Below are 19,334 nucleotides of genomic sequence, written 5' to 3'. Positions count from 1 at the left end.
GTTGCGCGGCGGGGCGGGCTGCGGGAGAGGCCGGCGGGTCAGGGCGATCCCGCAGTGCGAACCCTCTGATCCCCGGGCTGGAATGTCCTGCTGGGGGTCTCTTCACTCCCCCGGGGCGTGTCTGTACCGTGGGGAAGAGGATGAAGGCTCGGGGTTGCCCCCGCGCCCCCGTGGACGGGAGTTTCTCTACGAGGCGCGGCTGGAGGTGCCGAAGGAGGGAGGTTTCCCCCCCCAGATGATTCCAAGCCCGCCGTCCCGGCGCCTGCAGCGCGGATCCGCCCGGCCCCTGTCGCTCCCGGCCAGGGTGACAGGGACCGGGGGGCAGCGGGGCGCTCCCGGCACGCTGCCAGGCGCCTCGAGGCGATCGCCACATCGGCCCCTTTACCCTCCCGAGATAACAAACAACAGCTCCGGCCGGCCGGCCATCCCCGCGTCCGTCCGTCCGTCCGTCCGTCTCTCAGCCCCTGCCAGGGCCGCGCGTGGAGCAGCTCCCTCCGGTCACCCCCTGGCAGCGGCCCTCGGCCCGGGGGTGCCGGCAGAGATGGGGGCAGTGCCCCCCGCACAGCCACGGGCACTCTCGGGGGCTCGGAGCTCGCCCCATTTTGGGAAGCCCCCGTCCGAGAGTGGCCCCGACCCCTCTGCCCAGGCTCCCAGCCGGGAGGGTGTGCAGACACGCGGCTGCTAAATTTCAAGCAACTCCTCTATATTTTTTAATTTTCCCCCTTTTTCTTTCCTTTCCCCTTCTCCCAAACCCTCTTTCTGCCTTCCCAAAATCGTTTCCCGGTGCAATCCTGCAGCCCGAGGCGAGGGAGGAGGCGGGATGGTCCCTGCTTCCAAGACTTTTAGGAACAATCGTTAAAGAAATCAACGGGGTTTTTTTTATTACTGTTTTTATTTTTTTTTTTCTCTTCCCTTGTGCAGAGGCCGGAGAGGTCCCTTTGATCTGCGAGGCCTGGCGTGCTCCGATCCCGCACGCCGGCTGTGTGCGGGGAGGGGGCTTGGCCGCCACGGGAGCCTCCGAGCCGGGACATGAAAGGGGGGAAGGAAAAAAAAAATTAAAAAAAAAAAAAAGGACGTCCAGGGTACGGGAGATCGACCGAAGGGCTTAAATATTTCATATTCCTGGAAGCTGTCAAGGCCAAAAACAACAACACGCCTCCCGCCTCCCCCGGAGTGTTTGCAGAGGGCAGGAGCGTGTGTGCGTGCGAGGGGCCGGGAGGCTGCGGGGGGAGGGGGGAGAGAGAGGGTCATAAATTTTCACTTGTAATCAATCAATAATTAACTAATAGCGGAGCGTGGGCCGAGCGCGCCGGCGGCGGCGGTGCCCGGCTCGCCGGGGTGTCGGTGTCGCGCTGTCCCCCGGGGCGCTGCGGCTCCGGGGAGCGCTCCGTGCTTCTCCCCCGCTCCATCCCGGCGGGGCGGCCGCAGCCCCGCTTTCCCAGAGACTTTGGACTCGGGGCTAAAATCTCCCGTGGGTAAAACGCAGCTCGGCTCCGAGCGGAGCCTGCGGGGAGCTGCTCCGCTCTGCCCGGCCGGGCTGCGGGCTCCGGGCTCACCCCAGCACGCCCCGAGATCCCGCTCCGTGCGCTCCGTGCCCCCTCCCGCGGACCGCGGGTCCCTTCGGGGGTCTCGGGGCGCTGCCAGGGCTGCCCGAGAGGTGGCGCCGGCGCCCCGCAGGAGCCCCCCCGCCGCCGGCCACCCCCGCCCAGCGCCGGGTCGCCTGCATCAGCCATAAAACCATTGAGGATATCAAGACAGGCGCCAGGTGAGTAATAGACAGGATAATCCACAGAGATTGCTCGCTGTTTACCTCCATCCACAAGCGCCACAAGAGTTACTCATTAACGTTACTATATACAAATAAGATACACAAGAGATAAAGCCATTTGCAAGTCAGAGTTACACCTGCGGTACACGGATTTCTTGCAAGGGCATGGCGAGGGGGAGGTCAGCATTAGGCCCGTGGACAGGGAGGGTTTAAAGCAATCAGGCTGCACCCTCAGCCTTAAAAAGAATCAATGGTGAGCTCGGGGGTTGCGGCGCCCCGGGGCTGTCGGTGCCTGCCTGGCTTGCGCGGCGGCTACCGGGGCTCCTGGGCTGGCAGGAGAGAGAGATGGACAAGGGAGGTCTGGGGGTAGCTGGCTGCGGCTCTCCTCTTGACCATCAGCAGTGCATTCCTCGCCAGCTAGGGAAATTTTCCCCACTCATACACAGATCATAGCGGCTCTCCCCCTCAAAAAGAGCCTTTTTGGGGGCCAGCAGCTGAGAGAGGTAAAATCCAGAGATCCCCACATGATTCCTTAGGCCAGAGAGATGGGAGAGAGGGGGTCTGTCATGGGCCGCTGCCTTGGCGCGGCCTCTGAGGCTCAGCACAGAGGGGAAAGCTGCTCCCCGTGGCTGTCCCACCCGCGGGGGCTGCCAGGGCTCTGTCCCGGCTCTGTCCCGGCTCTGTCCCGGCTCTGTCCCGCCTGCCTGCTCCCCTCGGCCCGGGTTCCCTCTCCCGGAGCGGCTCCAGCTCCCACCCGCGTGGAGGATCCGTGTGGAAAACGGCTTGTGGGCTGCAGCCTTTGGGCTGGCTGCACAGCCGCTGCCTCCTTCTTCGGGTGGATTTATCTTTTCTTTCTTTTGCCTCTTCTCGCTGCCACCTCTATCCCCCAAAGCCCCTCCTAGCTCAGGGGAGCATCAGCTCAAGTGACATTTCCAGCAGCCGTCACCTTGGGCCATCCAAAGGTGAGGGAAGAGGGAGAGAAAAACTCCTGCTAAGCCCCAGCCTTTCTCCTGCTCAAACAGCGTGGATTTAAACAAAACCCTCATCCCCAAGTTGAAATGGGAAGGGTCCCGTTCCCCCAAGAAGGGGAACGGTTTGATGTTCGTGGGGGAATTTTTAAATTAGAAAATCGAGGGGGGAAAAAAATCCCCCACAACTTCATCAGCACTTTCACCCCCTGGATCTCCCTTTATCTCACCGGCACAGGAACCGGGGGCCGAGGGGCAGGCAGAGCATAAAACAGGATACAGGCTGGAAGTACATCCTTATAATATTTATTACTGGCCGAGGATGAATCGCTTTTCAATACACGGGCCACTAACTGTTGAAGGGATGGGGGGGAAAAAATCTCATTAACAAGAAATATATATGTTCTGCTAAAGGATGTGCTCATAGACTGGCAGAGGTACAGCAGGGGCTGCCAGCTCTCCTCAGCTCTCCTCTCAGTCACCTCCCAGGCCCCTGGTCCAGCCTGGATGTCTGTCCGCATTCCAGCTGTTTTCCAGCTTAATCTCGATATATCACGAGCCTAAGGGCGAGAAGGGGCGATTCCAATCGAAGGGCGAAAAACAGATTTTTAAAAACCATGTATTTCCAGGTGTAACTGACTGGGAAAGCCAAATCCTCTGCCCGGACAGGAGAGGAAAACGAGCCCGGCAACAGCATCAACTCCTGAGCACTTTACCTGGAAACTTTGAAGGAGGACTCTGCATTAAAATTTAACCGATCTATTCTCTAATTCTTCACTTTTGCGTTATTAATTTATGACAGATAAAAGCATAGCTGAGCCTTTCTCATTAACTTTTCAAACGCCACTTAATATTGTTCCATTAAAAGAGGTGACTTTAGCAGCCTCTGGATCGACTTTAAAAGCGAGAGGGATAAAGACGGAAAAGGTACATTAAACAGCTTGCTTAAAACTCGTCCTTCCCACCCCAACAATTCAAATGACACCATCTCGACTGGTTCGTACTAGCTCCTTCCAGGAGAAATATCTTAATATTGGGAATGGAAAAGGGGTGGAGGAGAAAGGCAGAACAGGGATATATATCTTTCAACCCCTCCATCCTCCCAGGCACTTCGGGGAGGGTTGGGGTGAAGGCATTTCACAGTACGCCCAAGACATTTCAATAAAAATTTATTGAAACTTCAGTGACTTTTAAAAGGGGGGGGGGGGGGAGAAATTACAGAAAAAAAAAATTAGCAAGGACTTCTCAACATTTATATAACACAAAATATACCTTCATTTTTTTTTTCTTTGAACCAGCTCTGAGCACCTGACTTTCAACCCAAGAAAATATGCACTCACTCAAAACAAAGACAACAATAAGCACAGTAGTAAAACTCCATCGCGGGGTTGTTTTCTGACACACCGAAGAAACGGGCAAAAATAATAGAAAGTAAAAAAAAATCCTAGAATCTTCACCTTTTTTTTTTTTTCTCTCAAGCCACTGGAGAAGCCTGTTGTCGGGTATAAATGTAGATAATTTTGTGGTAGTTGACATTTTGAACACTGAAGAAATCGAGGATTAAAAGCTACCATGGCACGCTGCTTTGTCTTTTTCTCTTTCTGATTTTTTTTTAAGGTCTTTGATTAATTTGGTTTCTTTCTGCTTTGCCTTTTGCATTCTGCTCCTTGACCAAAGGACGAGGTTTCCCCGGGCTGAGCTCTGATTTAAAAACTGAGCCCTCACAAATGGGGGGATTTCTCCTCTGGGTCGGGACCTATGTTTAAAGGAATTACCAACTTGAAATGAAAACGACTAAAAATAAAAACAGAAGGAAAAAAAAAGAAGACGGCTGCAGTCGTATTTACAGAGATATGTACAATGTCAATAAATTAAAGTTTAATTTCGAGTATTCATATTCCACGTATTTACAAGAGTTATCAAATAATTACATAAATACTTTGTTTTAATAATAGTGTCCGCTCTTTTCTTCTTCTCAGTATGTTAAACCTTGTTATTGCATATACAATTAAAGAGGGAAAGCTGTGATAAATCTACAGTCGAGCTACAGACGTTTTTAGATAAAATAAATTCACCTTTTTTTCTTTCCAACTACACTTCTTATTTTTGTTGCTACAAGGGAGGATGTTTAAGGTAGAGGGACAAAGGTCTTATTTTTGTTTTTATTATTATTAATAATAATTTTTTTCCCTGGGATTTGAAACGAGCATTAAAAATAAACAACAAAACCCCACTGAAATAAAAAATACCACCACCCCCCCCTCAAAAAAAATTAAAAAAAAAAAAAGCAGACTACTCTGGAACATGCAAAAAAAAAAAAAAGAAGCCACCAACTGGCTCTCAGACATCACAATAATATTTTAAACACACAGCTTCCCTTAATATCGACTGAGGGGGTTGTGGTTAACAACCCGCCCAGGAAACAACTGTTGAAGAACCAATACGTGAGTTACACACTTTTCTTTCGGAGAGAAAAAAAAAAATCACTTCTCTTACTTAATTTTTATTTGTAAGTTTGTTTGACTTTTTTGTTTTATTTTTTATTTTAGGTCTTTTTTTCTTTTTTTTTTCTTTCTTTCTTTTTTTTTTTTTCTTCGGGGTGTTTTGGTTTGGGGTTGGTTTTTGGTTTTTTTTTTACACTGATAAAAAAAAAATAAAAAATAGGAGGATGCCACAAACCCCACCAGTGCCTCGATCCGGCCAGTTCTGCTCCTTGTGAGGAGCCTCCAACCCAGCGCTCCCCCATCCCCGACCCTTTTCCCTGCTCCACCTTTTTGTTGCTAAACACACACACAACGCCGCGATATTTTATATGTTAAAAAAAAAAAAATAATAATAAATTGAAAGTGGGAGAAAAAAAAATAGAGGGGGGTAAAATAAACAAACCAAAACAAAAAACCACTCGCGGGGTGGAGGATGTGGTTTCTTTCAAACAAAGTGCACTGCGAGACTGATTTGAAATGAGCTCCCGGAGGCCGGGGGGTTACGGGGAGCCGCTGCGGGATCTGTCCTGCTTGGGGTCGAGCCCACTGACCAGGCGCTGGATGTTTTGCAGTTCGCTGGTGGCCGCCTCCTTGTCCGCGCCCAGCTTGGGGGACAGCGACACGGAGCCGGACGAGAGGGTGGAGGAGCGGCTGGTGAGATCCGAGGCGGAGTCCAGGGCCACGGAGCCGGGGCTGGCGCTCAGCCCGCTCGCCTTGCCCTCTCCGGAGCCGGCGGCCAGGCCGGGCAGGGCGGTGGTGAGGAGGCTGCTGCCGTCCGCCAGGGGCACGGGCAGCGGGTACGGGCTGTAGCGGAGCCGCGGCCGCACGGCGCTCAGGAACGGGTGCCGGTGCACAGAGCTGGAAGCGGCGCTGGAGGCGGCGGCCGCCGCAGCCATGTAGGTGTAGGGGTAGGGGAAGAGGCTGCCGAAGGGAGACATGGCCAGGCCCTGCGGGAGGGGAGGAGAGAGAGGAAAGGGTTACCGGCCCGCACGCTCCCCGCCAGGCGCTGCTCCGCGCACGGGACGGCGGCGGGATGGAGGAGCTGTCCTCCCCCTGCCCGGGCTCTGCCCCGCACGGCCCCGCTCCCAACGGAGGCCAAAGGGCCGAGGGGTCTCTCCACCGCTCTCCCCATCACCGGGCGATTCTCTTGCGCTGGGGCATGCGCCCTTTACCCGCAGGTCCTGCCCCCACTCTCGCTCCGGGAGCCCCGGGCACATCCCCCCCCGACGGCGGCTCCGCTCCGCAGGCCGGGACGCGCCCGCAGCGCCCCGCTCCTGCCCCGGCTGTGCTGGGGGTGAGCGGCTCCGGAGGACAGCGGGGAGGGGGGAGAGCTCAAGAAGATCACGCTGGGCCACCCTCCCCGCCCACAGCCTTCCCTCCTCCGACTTTCAGCCGAGCCCTGTGACCGGCCCCTGGGAGGGGCAGCGGGGGCACATGGAAGCGAGGAATTGGAAGGAGGTGCCCGGGGTCGGATCCCCCCTGGCCCGGAGGGGCGGCGCGGGGGGAATGCAGTACCTGTGAAGCCAGGACGTGCTGCTGCAGATGGAAAGGCAAAGCAGCCGCCGATGCTCCCGAGAGTCCCTGGGCCGCCGCCGTGGCCATGACCGTGTTGTCCAGTCCCGAGACCCCGGCGGACGCCCCGGAGACGGTGGCGAGGAGGGGTCCCATGCCCGCGGCCATGCCGGAGAAGGCTCCCCCCATGGCGAACTGCCCGGGGTGCAGCAGCAGCGGGTGCCCGTTCCCCAGCGGGTTGAAGAACTGCTGGCCGGCCAGGGCAGGGGGAAAGCCGAGGTTCTGCAAGTGTCCCTGGCTCAGGTGGGCCGTGCTGTCGGTTTGCACCGTCAGGGGCGTGAAGGGCTCTTTCCCCAGCAGTCGGTTCTCATCTACTTTGGGGCCATCCCTGAGGGGGCTTTTCAGTTCCTCGCCGCTCAGGCTTCCCCCCCGGGTGCTGGAAGAGATGGTAGCCGGGCTGTGCCGGGAGTCCGGAGGGGCTTTCTCAGTCCTCTCTCGGCTCCGACTCCCTGCCGAGTCCCCAGGGAAGAAGTGGCTTTTGGAGGGGCTGCCGCCCTTGTCCCGGGGGTCGTCCCCGGCGGTGGCAGCGGAGCTGGCTGGCGCTGGGGTGGCGGCGGTGGTCGTGCTGATTTTGCCCGACTCGTTGCCTTCTAGCAAGGGATCGTCTTTGCTGTCTGCATCGCTGTCTCCCTCGCTGGGACAGAGATCTGCAAGACAAAAGGGGCCCGGCGCTGGGATCCGGCACTGCACATCCCGAAATCCCCACCGGGCTGGGAGACGGGGCAGAAACGCTTCCTGGCCGGCCAGAGGTTTGTGTGGAAATACTTCCCCTTTTTTATTATTATATAAATAAATACAGCCCCCGGCTCCCACCGCCCGCCCCGTCCAAGCCAGCCCGAGCTTTACACAAGGCAGAAAAATTGGCTGTGAAACAAAGGGGCAGCCCGGAGGAGCGACCCCCCAGCCGGGCGGGCCCGGGGCCAGCGGCTCCGCTCCCTGGGGCTGCAGGAGCCCCCAGGGACCCCCGTCCCACCCCGGCTGCAGCGGGGGTAGAGGAGGAACGGGACACTAACAACCTCGGGGCAGGGCTAAAGGGCCTTGGGGATGTGTCTCCTAGGAAGTTTTCCAAAGTTTTCATCCCTTTCAATGGGCAAACTTTGCAAACGCACGCAGAGACACCCTGCAGCCGTCTTCATCGCCCCCTGGGCCCCCCTTCTTCCCAAACACATGCACGGCTTCGCTGGATTCCTCTGCACTTCATCTCCTAATTTCAGCGCCCCAGGTGTGAAGTTCTGGTTTGCTTTTCGGGTCCCCTCCCAGCTCCCCTCCCCTCAACTCGGCAGGCCTTTAAAAAAACGAGTAAAACAACTACAAAAAAGAGGTTGTTTCCTCCTCCCCCTGCCCCCCCAGCCCGGGATGGATTAATACATACGAGAGAGCTGCAGACAGCTCCCAGCCCCGCACGGAGAAACCCGGGGTGACTTTTCTATAACAAAGTTCGGGACTGTATCCAGGGGAAAGATCCTTCCTCTAGTAACAGATTCAGTGAGGAATATTAATGGAGTGACTCCAGTTTTGAACTTTTGCCCCGTGGTCTGTCTTTGCTCCCTTGGCTCGGAGCTGGCTCCTTTTTGAACCAGGGAGGGGAGGGATGAATGTGCACCAAGGGGAGAAGGAGGCCGGGGGGAGAGGGAGAAGGAGAGGAAGAGTGAGGAAGGCAGAGAGAGAAGAGTGAGGGGGGCGAAGGGAGGAAAGACAAAAAGAAAGAAAACAAGAAGAGTAGTGAGGGAAAAAAGGAAAGAGAGGGAGGAAAAACTAAAGAGAGAAAGAACAGAGAGAAGAGAGTGAAGAGACAAAACAGGAGAAAATAAGGAAAGAGGTGGGAAGGAAGTCAAGAGGGAAGGAAGGAAAGTGGGCCAGTGCTCCAGTGGAAGGGCCAGGATTTGCCACCACACAGAGCGGGCACCCAGGCTCTCCCAGAGGAGACCAGGGGCCACAGCTCTCACCTTTGAGGCTGGAGGTGCCCACGGCAGGCACGGCAGGACAGGAGGACTGGGCAAAGCACTTGAAGGCCGTCTGCTCATTGGACGACTCGTCCGAGGTGGGATTCTCCTTCTTCTGCCTCTCGTCGTACACCCGCATGGACTGCAGGGTCAGCTGCTTCCTGCGGGCACAGAACCCGCTGGGCGAGCGGCCCCCGGTGCCCCCCGGGACCCCTCCTCCTCCTCCCCAGCCCCTCCTGGAGCTCCTATTCGGGCACGAGTAGCACGGGGGAATTAAGAGCCACGGTTCCCTCGAGGAGAAGAGCGCGTTTCTGGCAGGCAGCGCTTGGCTGCTAATGAGAGGAGATTTCTTGGAAGCGAGAGCAGCTCCTCAGCGAGGGCTGATATTAAAGACAAGGGGCGGAGGGGAGAGGGAAGCATTCCCTGGAGATTAGCTTTGAAAAGGCAAGGATGTTCCAGAGATATGAGCCATCTTAATGGTTGCTAAGATTGCTAGGAAGTGGTTATTTTGTTAGGCACTTTATGTAATCTTTTCACCAACAATTAACCCGGAGTAAAAAATCTATTTATATTTAGAGAAATTAGAAATCATTTCCGTCCTGTGGCTCCAGCGCTGGCTTTATATTCACACTGATGGACAAGAGGAGCTGGCGTGTGCATGTTTGTGTGTGTGTGTGCTGGGCAGGGAGAGAGGCCCCTTGGTTTACACCACGTTCCCCCCACCTTTTTATTTCGTTGTTTGTTTGAAAAAAGAGGAACAGATCGATTTATTCATTATCTAACCCCTTGTGTAAATGGCTAAAATATCCTGTTTCCTGTAACACACCAAAACAGACATATCCCCCATCAAAGGAAAAAAACTGTCCCTTTTTTCTCCTTATATTTTCTTCTTATATTAAAAATAAAACTCTTGAGTCCCATTATGATGAGTTCTGCCTGCCTACCTGGAGCACAAACTGTGTCCTGCTGCTTTTGGAAAAAAAATAAAGAATCTTCTCTCATTAATTATTTCCATATTCATGAGATACCTCTGTCCAAACATATTTACATGTTTCTCCGCCACATTTCACTCTTTTCCACACAGTCCCCAGAAAAATGCCAGAGGAGATTCAAGTAGTGCTCAGTCCTCACTTGTCCCTCTTCCCCAGTCCCAGATCCAAACTACGCTGCAATATTCCCTCTCGAATTTTTAAGGGGAAGTTTTTCTCTGGTAATATTTGCTAAATGTACCACACTCCCTTTGGCCTTTCATCCCCTGCGACGTGAAAACTGAACGTGGAGAGCAGGAAAGAATTCCCATGCAATCCCTTTGACGTTATTAATGCCAAGATCCTTATGGATTTTGGCGGGGGGAAGTGTGGTTTGGAGGCGAGGCAAGGTGATTTTGACCTCTGCTCATGTTCTGAGCTTAACACATGGAAACTAAACGAGGTGCCTACACAGAATTGAGCCAGACTCACCTCTTTTCCCTCCTTCCATTCCCGGTGTCCCGAAAACCTTTGGCAAAAGGGTTGTTGTCTATTTTTAATTGTGTGATCTATAGGAGAGAGAGAAAAAAAAAATAGCCAGGGGGTTGGGGCAGAATAAGGAGATTTTTGTATTAAAAAACAACAGCAAACCCCGCTTTTCCCAGTTCCCCAGTGCTGGCAGGATCCTGGCAGGAGTAGGACAGGGCAAGGGGCAAAGGTCCCTGTTTTTTGGGTGAATCCATGTGTTTTCCCGAGCGGTTTGGAAGCAGCTCTCCCCCAATCCCCCGCCGGGCTGGCCGGTGACCTGGACCGTGGTGGCAATGAAAGAGCCCCGTGTTGCTGCCACCACATCGGAATTAATTGAGCCGTGCAATGAGATCCATGCAAGTTATGCCTGTGCTTAAAACTCTTTAAATACCATAATTAAACCGCAAAGGAATCATACCCACCTCCTTGCTATAATAAAATTCTTTATATAATCGCATTATGCTCCGTGTGTGTTGGGGCGCCAGGGGTGCCAGGATCCAGTTCATGTTTTTTGGGGGGGATGTGTGTGGAAGTTTTTCGGTTTTGGTTTCCTCGGGGTTCAGGTGATGGCAGGGAATGGCTGTTGGGAGGGATGGGGGGTGCGGGGCATCCCGCAAGTGCCCGGTGCCCGCGCGTACGATGCACGGAGCCGAATTCCCAGCCAGGCCGGGGCTCACCCCGCTGGAACAGGATGGGAGCAGTGGGAACGGGAATGCCGCCTCCCCGCCGCTCCATTCCCGGGCTCGGACCGGGCTGGAAGCACAGCACCCCCCCAGTTTAGGAGCACAGGATGACTCCAAAAAGGAAACCCCGTCCTGTGTCCGAGTGCGGGCAGGACCGGTCCCGGCCCCGAATCACTCCCCCGCTTCACACACGGGATCAGGAGAGAGCAGGAAAACCCCACTGCTAAAACCAGCGGGACCTTTAATCCAGGTGCTCCCGGCCGTGCCTTCTGCTCCCCCCGCGCCGAGCCGAGCGCTCCCCGCCGCTTCCACACGCCGCTTCCCAGCCGATTTCATGGCAATCACACAAATATGCTCATTTCTGTCCTTCAACCGAGCCGCCCCCAGCTGATAGACCGGGCCGGCCAGCCCTGCTGATAAGTCCCAAAGCAAAGTCTACTCTCTGTACACTCATTTTCTTTCAGTTTCCTTGCAAGTGCCCGGCTGCAGAGGGAGAGGAAAACAGCCCGAGCCCCGAGGGGGAAGCGGCTTTTTGGAAACCGAGGGCAGAAGAGTACAGAACCCTCCTTTTCACCCCTGAATTTTTGACGGTGAAGGATGTGAGGGCAGAGAGGGGCACAGGGGAGCTGCAGCGAGCGGGCGCTGCGCATCCAGAACCTCTGCGCTCAACGCACGCGAACGCAAAGTTGTAATTCACAGACAAGAAAAAAATCAAAGCCCCTTTTTTGGCTCCTTCGCTTCTTTCCACTTGACTTAATTATCGTAAATTCGCCTTTTGCCACTCTCCCAAATATACCACCTTCATCGCAAGCGACAATAAACCAGCAGCAATGGAAAGGCAGCGTTTGCAGCGCTGCAAAACTTTCTCACACGGGCTTTTTCAGCCCTTCCAGCTAAATTCAAGCGAGATACCCCTCTCTGACCAGAGCATATTTCTGCACCACAAAAAATAATAAAACACTGCAGGATGCAAAAAAAAAAATCATAATATAATAATAATAGGAACCAGACGTGCGCTCCAGCCTTATTGCCAATTGCTGTTAAAGGAGCTAAAACAGCACAAAGGCCAGGAAGAATTACAAAATCTCGGCCCCGCTGCTCTCCGCACTCTGTCTTTCGACACACGGAGCCGAGTCTTTTTCATTATTTTTTTTTTTTCTCTCTGATGCATCTTAGATTAATTCCACGCTAAGAGCAGCAAACCCCACCCCATCCCTTTCTTCATACTGGGGAGATATGCTGGGGGAAAAAAATGGTACAAAACCCCTAAACATTCTCTCCCTCACCCCCAGCCCTCCTTCCTTTTAATTGCCTTCCCCGAGGTCGGTATTAGGAGAGTGCTCGACCCCCTCCCCCAGCACTTTGCCGAAGTTAGATCAAGGAGGTTTTGGGGGAAAAGATGAGGGGGAGAGAGAGAGAAGAGCGGGATGGGCTTCGTGAGTTTTAAGGGAACAATGCAGAGTAAAAGTTCTCTTAAAAGCCAAAACACGTAAAACAAATCCTCTCTTAATCTCCTTACCTTATCATTCTGGTATGCGGTCACTGCGATGAATTCAGTCTCCGGGAAAACGTAGGTCCTGAACGTGCTGTAAGGAAGCTTGAGGATATCGTTGGCTCGGACGATGTGGAAGCGGGGCTGGTACTTGTGCATGGAGTTTAAAATGGTCTGGGGGGGCAGCGGCCGGCAGCAGACAGGGCAGCAGGGGGGGAAAGAAGACGGTCAGCAGGAGCAGCATTTCCCCAGCCATCGGCACTTTCTCCTTCTAATTTGCCTTCCTTCTCCTTCCTCCCCTCACTCCTCCTCCCCACCAAGCACACTCCAAACACACGCACACGCCTCGCAGCATCCAGCTAAAAGTACTGACAGCTCCAGCTCGCCGGGGTTAGGCTCTCGCTGGACCTCTCGAAGGAGAGGAGAGAGGGGGGAATCCCCTCAGAGCTCTGCTCGGAGAGGGGGACAAGCTTTTGGGCTCCGGCAGCAATGCCTTTTGATTTCAATGTGTAAAAAAAATAAATAAATAAAATCAAGCAAAGCAGCAGCAGCAGCTACAGTTACAACATCACCACGAGAGCCTCGGCTCGGTCTAATTGCGTGCCCCAATTCACTTAAGGCCTTCTGCGAACGGCAAAAATGTATCGTCTAATCGAATCCCAGCAGCAAATGCAATCTTCGGCACATTAGAGATCCCCCGGCCGCGGCCACCACCAGCAAGCCCCGGCTCCGAGGCGGAGGCTTTCCCAGGAATAGAAAGAAATGGCCAGGATCGACAGAGCACTTATCAGCAGGTTTGTTTGATTTCACTCTCAGGGTAAGTTTTTATCTCTGCACACCCGGTAAATGTAAAGGAGTGGATAGACATGAATGGGCAACTTGACCTCTGCTTTCGGTCCCTGTTTATTTTCACTCCGGCTTGCTTTACATTATCCAGATTAATATAGATTTAAACGTTTGCGTACTTAGGCCTTTAAGCCCTTTATACACATATGCATATCGTTTTCCTACGCTTAGAAAGTGTGATCGACTTTATTAAAAATATATATAGATATATAAAGTCACCGCAGCTCTGAGAAATATCGAGTTGCGCTGCGCTGGAAATGTATCCCTAAAGTTAAGGCTGCATGGCACGGGGAGGTTACAGAGTAAACTCCAGGCTTTAATCCTGACCCCAGCAGGAGGAAAAATCGAGGACTATTATAAACCGGGCAGATGCCAGTCCCCGGGTGCGTGGGGAGGTCTTTTTGCCCCATTTTCCCCGCATTTCGGCCGCCCACCGGGGCCAGCCCGGCCGAGCAGCCGCCGTGCCCCGGGCACACCCCCCCGCCGGGACCCCCGCTCCGGCCGGGCGGCGAGGGAGGGGAAAAGGGGGGCAAAGGAAGGTGTAAAAGGCACTCACAAATCCGTGCTTGTCAGAGATGTTGTTAGTGAGCTTCAGCTTGTGAAAGGTGACGACTTTGGACATCCATTGTTCGCCGGTGGCCGGGCTGTCCGGGTGGATGTACATTCTCTTTGGCATTTCAGGGTCAGCCTTGCCGGCTACCATCCACCGGGAATTATGGAATTTGTACCTACAATCATCAGCCGCCACGATATCCATCAATAAAATGTACTTGGCCTTTTTATCCAGTCCAGTGCATCTCACTTTAAATGGAGGAAACATTCTCCTATGGGCAGGGGTGGGGGGGGGGAAGGGGAAGAAAAGACAAGACAAAAAATAAAATAAAATTAATTACAGCGTTTAAATAAGCTTCTGAATTTTGGTAGCACGTCTACCAAGCAACTACTTCAGCTCTCAAAAGCAGCAGAGTAACTCTGTGTCCAGCAAAAAGGTCCCCTCCACCTTCCCCCCCCCCCCCCCCCCCGCCCCCAGCGAAAAGGTTTCTCAAATACTTAAAAGTTGCAGAAGAAAATGGTCCCTGGATGGGAAAGGTACGCATTCCCTAGAAATCAGCAGGCGCCAACCTCTCCCTGCCATTCCTAAACAGCAAAGGCCCATTTGGGGCTCTCTGATCTCTCATTAGTTTCCTTTTTGCCTGCTAAACAAAGAAATGGGAGCTGATGGCACCCCGATAAAATAAATGGTCTGAACTGTTACAAGCCGAGCTCCAGATAAAGTGCGCGGTTTTACACTTTACAGACGGGAATAAAAAGCCCCCAGCGAGGGCAGCGGGGCTCTCCCCGTGCTCCGGGATCCCCCCGTGTGCCGAGGCTTCTCTGCAAACCCCGCTCCCCTCCGCTCCCAGCTCCGGCTCCCAACTGCAACAGGATACCACAAATTTGCTGTTTATTATATCGAGTGCTTGGCATTCAGCAAATCTCAACTTAAAAGGAAACACATGACTTTGCAACATGTAAGAGCTCTTAATACTGGCCGAGGCTTTTCACGCAAAAACTTTTGACCACAATTAACAGAAAAAACTTCGGGAGAGCTGTAAAATGGGCGAGGAGATTTTTTTTTCTCCTCCTTGCTGCTTTTAGGGCTTGTATTTATTTTTTTTTTCCCCTGAGCCTGTAGCCTGCAACTGGTGCTTTGCAAATAGGTGAAGCTCCAGCGAGGCAGTTGAAGGCCATCTAAGAAGACTTTTCAGGAGTGGCTTCCTCGAGTAATTCTCCTGGCAAATCACACGTGGAGAGTTTGGGAGGTTTCTCAGAGAGCCCTTTAGAAAAACACCCGGGTTCAAAGGGGGTTTTCACCCTATGTATCATCACAGCAATAGGTAGAGTTGTAAAAGAGTCCAGATGTCAATAAGTAGCGAATATAGAGAGAGATTTCAGACGGGTAAAGCTATAAAAAGCAGAAATGCTGAGCGTGGACGCGCCGTGTGTGTTCATTCATTCCCACGTGAAGGTTACATAAATACAGGGACAGGCAGCGCGGAGCTGCAAACCCTTCCCTGCCACTCCAGCAGCGGCTGCAGGACGGCTGGGGACTTTTGTCAGCTTTTCTGTACATTTCCAGGCATAATCAGAAAGCACAAACCCAGCCGAGACCCCAGCACAGAGAGAGGCACAGCCTGACACACCGAGCCTATCTGCCCTCCTGCCCCACCAGCAGCCAGACCTCGCTCCAAAGGATTTTTCCTTCATTCCCCTTCCTTAAGGAAGAAAAACTGCGTGTAGCGAGAGCAGGCCAGCCCCTTTGCCAACCCCAAATTATTTTTCTGCCTGCTCCCAGTTTTCTCCAGCAAGCATTAAGCTAGTGAACCATGAAGGGACCCTCTCACCCCCTGCACACGCTGAGCAGGGCCGGGTCGCGCCTGGGCTTTTCCCGGCAGCGTGGTGCCCCAGACGGGCTCGGATCTTCAGCTGCCTAAAGCTTTCCATAATTCCAGGTGAAAGGAGATTTAGGGAGGAAACCGCCGGGGAGAGAGCCTTGCCCTGGTGGGGTCCAGAGACTGAGGAATGGGGGACAAGGGGGGTGGAAAAGGCACGAACCCCCGACCCAGACCTACCTTCCCGATTTGGTAATCACCATCTCCGTGCCTCTTTTATGGAATTGCTCCCAAAGCTCTTTAGCTTCCAGATGCACTTTCGGATCGTCTTCTACCTCTTCCTCTGGCTCCAGAGTTTTTAAAGGCCTCAGATGGGCTGCAGCCTGGTGACCCAGGGAAGAAAAGGGAATACCAGTCTCTGCAGCCCCCACTAACTGATCCATGATGGGTTTAGCCAGAGCCCCGGGAAGGGAGAGGGCGGCTGCCCCGTTGGGAGGCAAAGCCAGAGCCGGGAAGAAGGGAGGCTGATGTCCCAGCACGGCGCTCATGGCAAAGTCCGGTGCCCGGTGCGGTAAAAAGGGATGATAAGCCATGCTTGTCCCAGGAATTACTGGATCTCTCATCGGTAAATTCATCCACTCCACTCCTCGTTCTTCCTACTGCTGGAGTAGTCCCGGAGTGGTTTCTAACAGCACATCACGAAGAAGAAAAAATAAGATAATAACAGTAACAGCAATGAAGCGCCAAAAAAAAAAAAAAAAAAATAGGCTGGGGAAAAAACAAGCTCTAAACAGCACAGTACATGAGGGAGAGTCAGAACTTCTACAGCCTACAACTTCCCGAGCCGGGGCTCATCCCCAGCCCTCGGGACAGCGGATTAACAGGATTGTTCATTATTAGTCTTGCTTTTTCTCGTGTTCGGTCTCTGAGGTTTTGTTTTGCTTTTTAGTTGTTTGCGTTTTTTTTCCTGAGTGGAAGTCCTTGCGCTGGAAAAGAAACGCCGAAGAAGGGAAGAAAAAAAATCCACCGGGTTCGCTGTCTGCTCCTGTTGTCGCAGAAGGGCTGGACAAGCTGAAATCCTTTTTTTTTTTTTTTTTTCTTCTTTTTTTCTCTTAGTCCCAATCCCCCTTCTCTTCTTCCGTGGCGGAGGGTGACGGCTCGAAGCTGGGTTTTCTTTTTGGGTGGCTGGCTCTCTTCCCCCTCCCCCCCACCCCTCCACCTTTCCTCCGTACGGTCAGGCTGTGGAGCAGAGGCTGGGAAAGGAGGGAAAGCAGAAAGAAGCAAACAAACCCACCCCCCCTCGCCGGCCGAGGAAGGCTCCTGAGCAACCTTCAGCAGCAAAAACTTGTAGGGAAATCTCGTTTCCGCCTCGCCTTCCTCACTCTCCAAGCAGGAGCTGGTCAGGGTGCCCTGATTTCCATCAGGATCTCTTCTTTCTTTCACCCTCCTTTTTTTTTTTTTTTAATTTAATTTTCCCCCTCTCTTTCTCTTTCGCTGTGCCTTAAAAAAAAAAAATATTCTGGCAGAATTATACTGTTGTCTCCATAAAAGAGAGAGAGAGAGAGAGGGAAAGAGAAAGGAAGAGAAAAAGGGGGGAGGGAGAAAGAGAGGAAAAGAGAAAGAGAGAGAAGAGAGAGGGAGAAGGAGCCTCTCGGCTCTGAGAATTCCCTGTGAGTCTGTGCTCTGCGTGCACCCGATCGTAGGGATGTGTTGTGGGTTACAGGGGAGCTGGAGCCGCCTTGATTGGCTCTTTGACGCTTTCGGACCAATTGTGAGGCTCCATAGGCGGGGTTCTGACAGCTCGGGTGGAGGGGGACAGCGCCGAGTTATAAAAAGAAGGTGTCGGAAACTGTAACGCTGCAGCAAAGCATCACTAGTACTTCGGGCCGTGTGAATATGTCAACATGATCAGAGGGGAGGGAGCGGGGAGGGAGGAGGGAAGGGGCCGGCAGCTCCCGCCTCTAGGGGGGTGCTGGGGGCCGCCTCGCCCCCCGGCCCCGGCCTCTCGCCGCCCCGGCAGCCTGGCCAGTGCCCGGCCGCTCTCCCCCGGTAGGAGCTTCCCGAGCGCCGGCAGCGGGGGGGGCTCCACGCGTGGCGATGGGGGGGTCCGAAGCTGCGTGTCCCCCTTCCCCAAACGCCGCCGGTACCGTAGCGGGGGCTCCCCCTGCGTCCCCCCCCGGCCCGGAGCCGCCTCGGGAGGCCGCCGTGCCGCACGCCCATCCCCGCCGCCGCCGGTGCCCGCAGCCGCCGGGCTGGTGTCACCCCCCTGCCGCTGCCCCCCGCGCCCCTCTTCCCCTCCCCGGCAAAGTTGCTTTCTTTAAACGACACCCGCAGGCCGGGAGCCGGGCGCTTTCCTTCCCCCCGCGAATCTGGGGGTGAGCTCCGGGGCTCGGGGGTGGCTCTGCGGCTCTTCCCCCCGCTCGGAGCTCTCGGAGCTCGGCTCCGGCTGCTCCAGCGGCCGCCGCTATTATTGTTGTGGGGGGGGGCGGGGGGGTGGGGCGGGCGGGCGGCGCCCGCCGCTGGCCCAGCTCCGGCCCCGGCGGCTGCTGATAGAAGCGGCTGCGCGCAGGGAAGCGGGAGGCCGCTGGAAAATAGGATTTTAATGTATTTATTATTCCCTTTTTTCTTTCTTTCTTTGGCGTTGCGGATTAAGGCCACTCGGCTGGCACCGGCGCCGACAGGGTTACGCTCCCACACCCCTCCTCTTCCACGAGGTGCGCGGGGAGGAGACGGGAAGTGCGGCTTTCCCTGCGCCCGGGCCGGGGCAGCGCCGGCCGGGGGGGGCCCAGCTCCGAGTTAAGCCGGGCCCGCATGGAGCCAGCCGCCCCCCGGGAAAGGCGTCACGCGTGGGTCTGATCCGACCCCACGGAGAGGGAAGAGCCGGGCAGGATCCTCCTGGGAAGTTTCTGGGGAGATATATTCCTTTGGGAGGGGGGGAGGGTGCGTGTGTCTGGGTACGGGTGTGTGACAGTGCAGGGCAGCAAGAGGGGGCTTGTGACCGTGCGTGTCGTGGGCATGCAGGGCACGGAGCGCCCACGCGTGTCAGGCAGGGTATCCCAGCGCTGGGAGGTGCCGAATCACTGCCCTGCCCTGGGGACGGAGGGGGGGGGGAATTTCCTGACGCCCCCCACCCTGCTTTAAAGAGGGGAGGATAATCCTCCGGGAGCGGAGCGGGGGAGCGCGGGGGCTCGGCGCTGGCTGCGCGCAGATGGGAGCGGAACCTCTAAAGTGATTAGCTCTTCTAACATTGCATTTTTGACGCACATGGTTAAGAGCGCTTGGCGCCAGCTTGGTGAAGTCCCTGTAGTAACCAGCGTCTAGGATCGCTTTGCATTCACCAAAATATCTCCCCTTTGGTCGGGGGTGGGGGTGAAAAGAGGAGGAGGGAGGAAAGGAAGCGGGAGTAATGCGTTCAAAGAGGATGAGGGGGGGGGAAGTCTGATGTGTTTCACGAAGCCAGGAGCCTGGTTACCCGCGCAGCGCTCGGCTGCGCTGTGCGGCTGCTTATCGACCAAGAGAGCGAGTGTTTCCAGCCTCTGCTCGGAGCCGGTTCTCGGGCTCCTGCCGCTGTGGGAAACCCCAAAGCCGATACCTTCTCTTTACCAGCGTCCACAGCAAACGCCCGGCGGCTTCAAGAAGTTTGCTGCAATTTATCCCAACCGGGCCGCCGCTCTCTCACGGCGACCAGGAGGTGCCCGCGGGCTCCTGCGG

At 54.7% G+C, this 19,334-nt stretch overlaps 1 protein-coding gene and 1 long non-coding RNA gene across 3 annotated transcripts; one reads left to right on the top strand and one right to left on the bottom strand.

The window, feature by feature from the left end:
- Nucleotides 1–3,888: 3,888 nt before the first annotated feature.
- On the bottom strand, nt 3,889–17,453 carry TBX3 (T-box transcription factor 3). Of its 2 annotated transcripts, none has more exons than XM_005524404.3 (7): nt 15,864–17,453; nt 13,808–14,075; nt 12,433–12,579; nt 10,195–10,271; nt 8,738–8,895; nt 6,735–7,438; nt 3,889–6,166 (listed from the first exon to the last, which is right to left on the bottom strand). In XM_005524404.3, the coding sequence occupies exons 1-7, from the start codon at nt 16,256–16,258 to the stop codon at nt 5,720–5,722; spliced, it is 2,196 nt and encodes a 731-aa protein (XP_005524461.1). In that variant the 5' UTR covers nt 16,259–17,453; the 3' UTR covers nt 3,889–5,719. The 2 variants fall into 2 exon arrangements, with proteins under 2 accessions (XP_005524461.1, XP_087921164.1); XM_088065038.1 differs by lacking the exon at nt 15,864–17,453 and adding an exon at nt 14,540–14,645.
- Nucleotides 17,454–17,895: 442 nt separating this feature from the next.
- On the top strand, nt 17,896–18,989 carry LOC148182762 (uncharacterized). The gene is made up of 2 exons (XR_015774236.1): nt 17,896–17,998; nt 18,277–18,989. It is a non-coding gene; the product is annotated as an uncharacterized LOC148182762 (long non-coding RNA).
- Nucleotides 18,990–19,334: the final 345 nt, after the last annotated feature.

Source organism: Pseudopodoces humilis, chromosome 20 (genome assembly GCF_049639895.1).
Source record: "Pseudopodoces humilis isolate 2021_Gansu_Grassland_sample_001 chromosome 20, ASM4963989v1, whole genome shotgun sequence".
Classification (NCBI taxonomy): Eukaryota; Metazoa; Chordata; class Aves; order Passeriformes; family Paridae; genus Pseudopodoces; species Pseudopodoces humilis.
The sequence above is the reverse complement of the archived record's forward strand: the minus strand, read 5'-3'. Positions and strand labels throughout refer to the sequence as shown.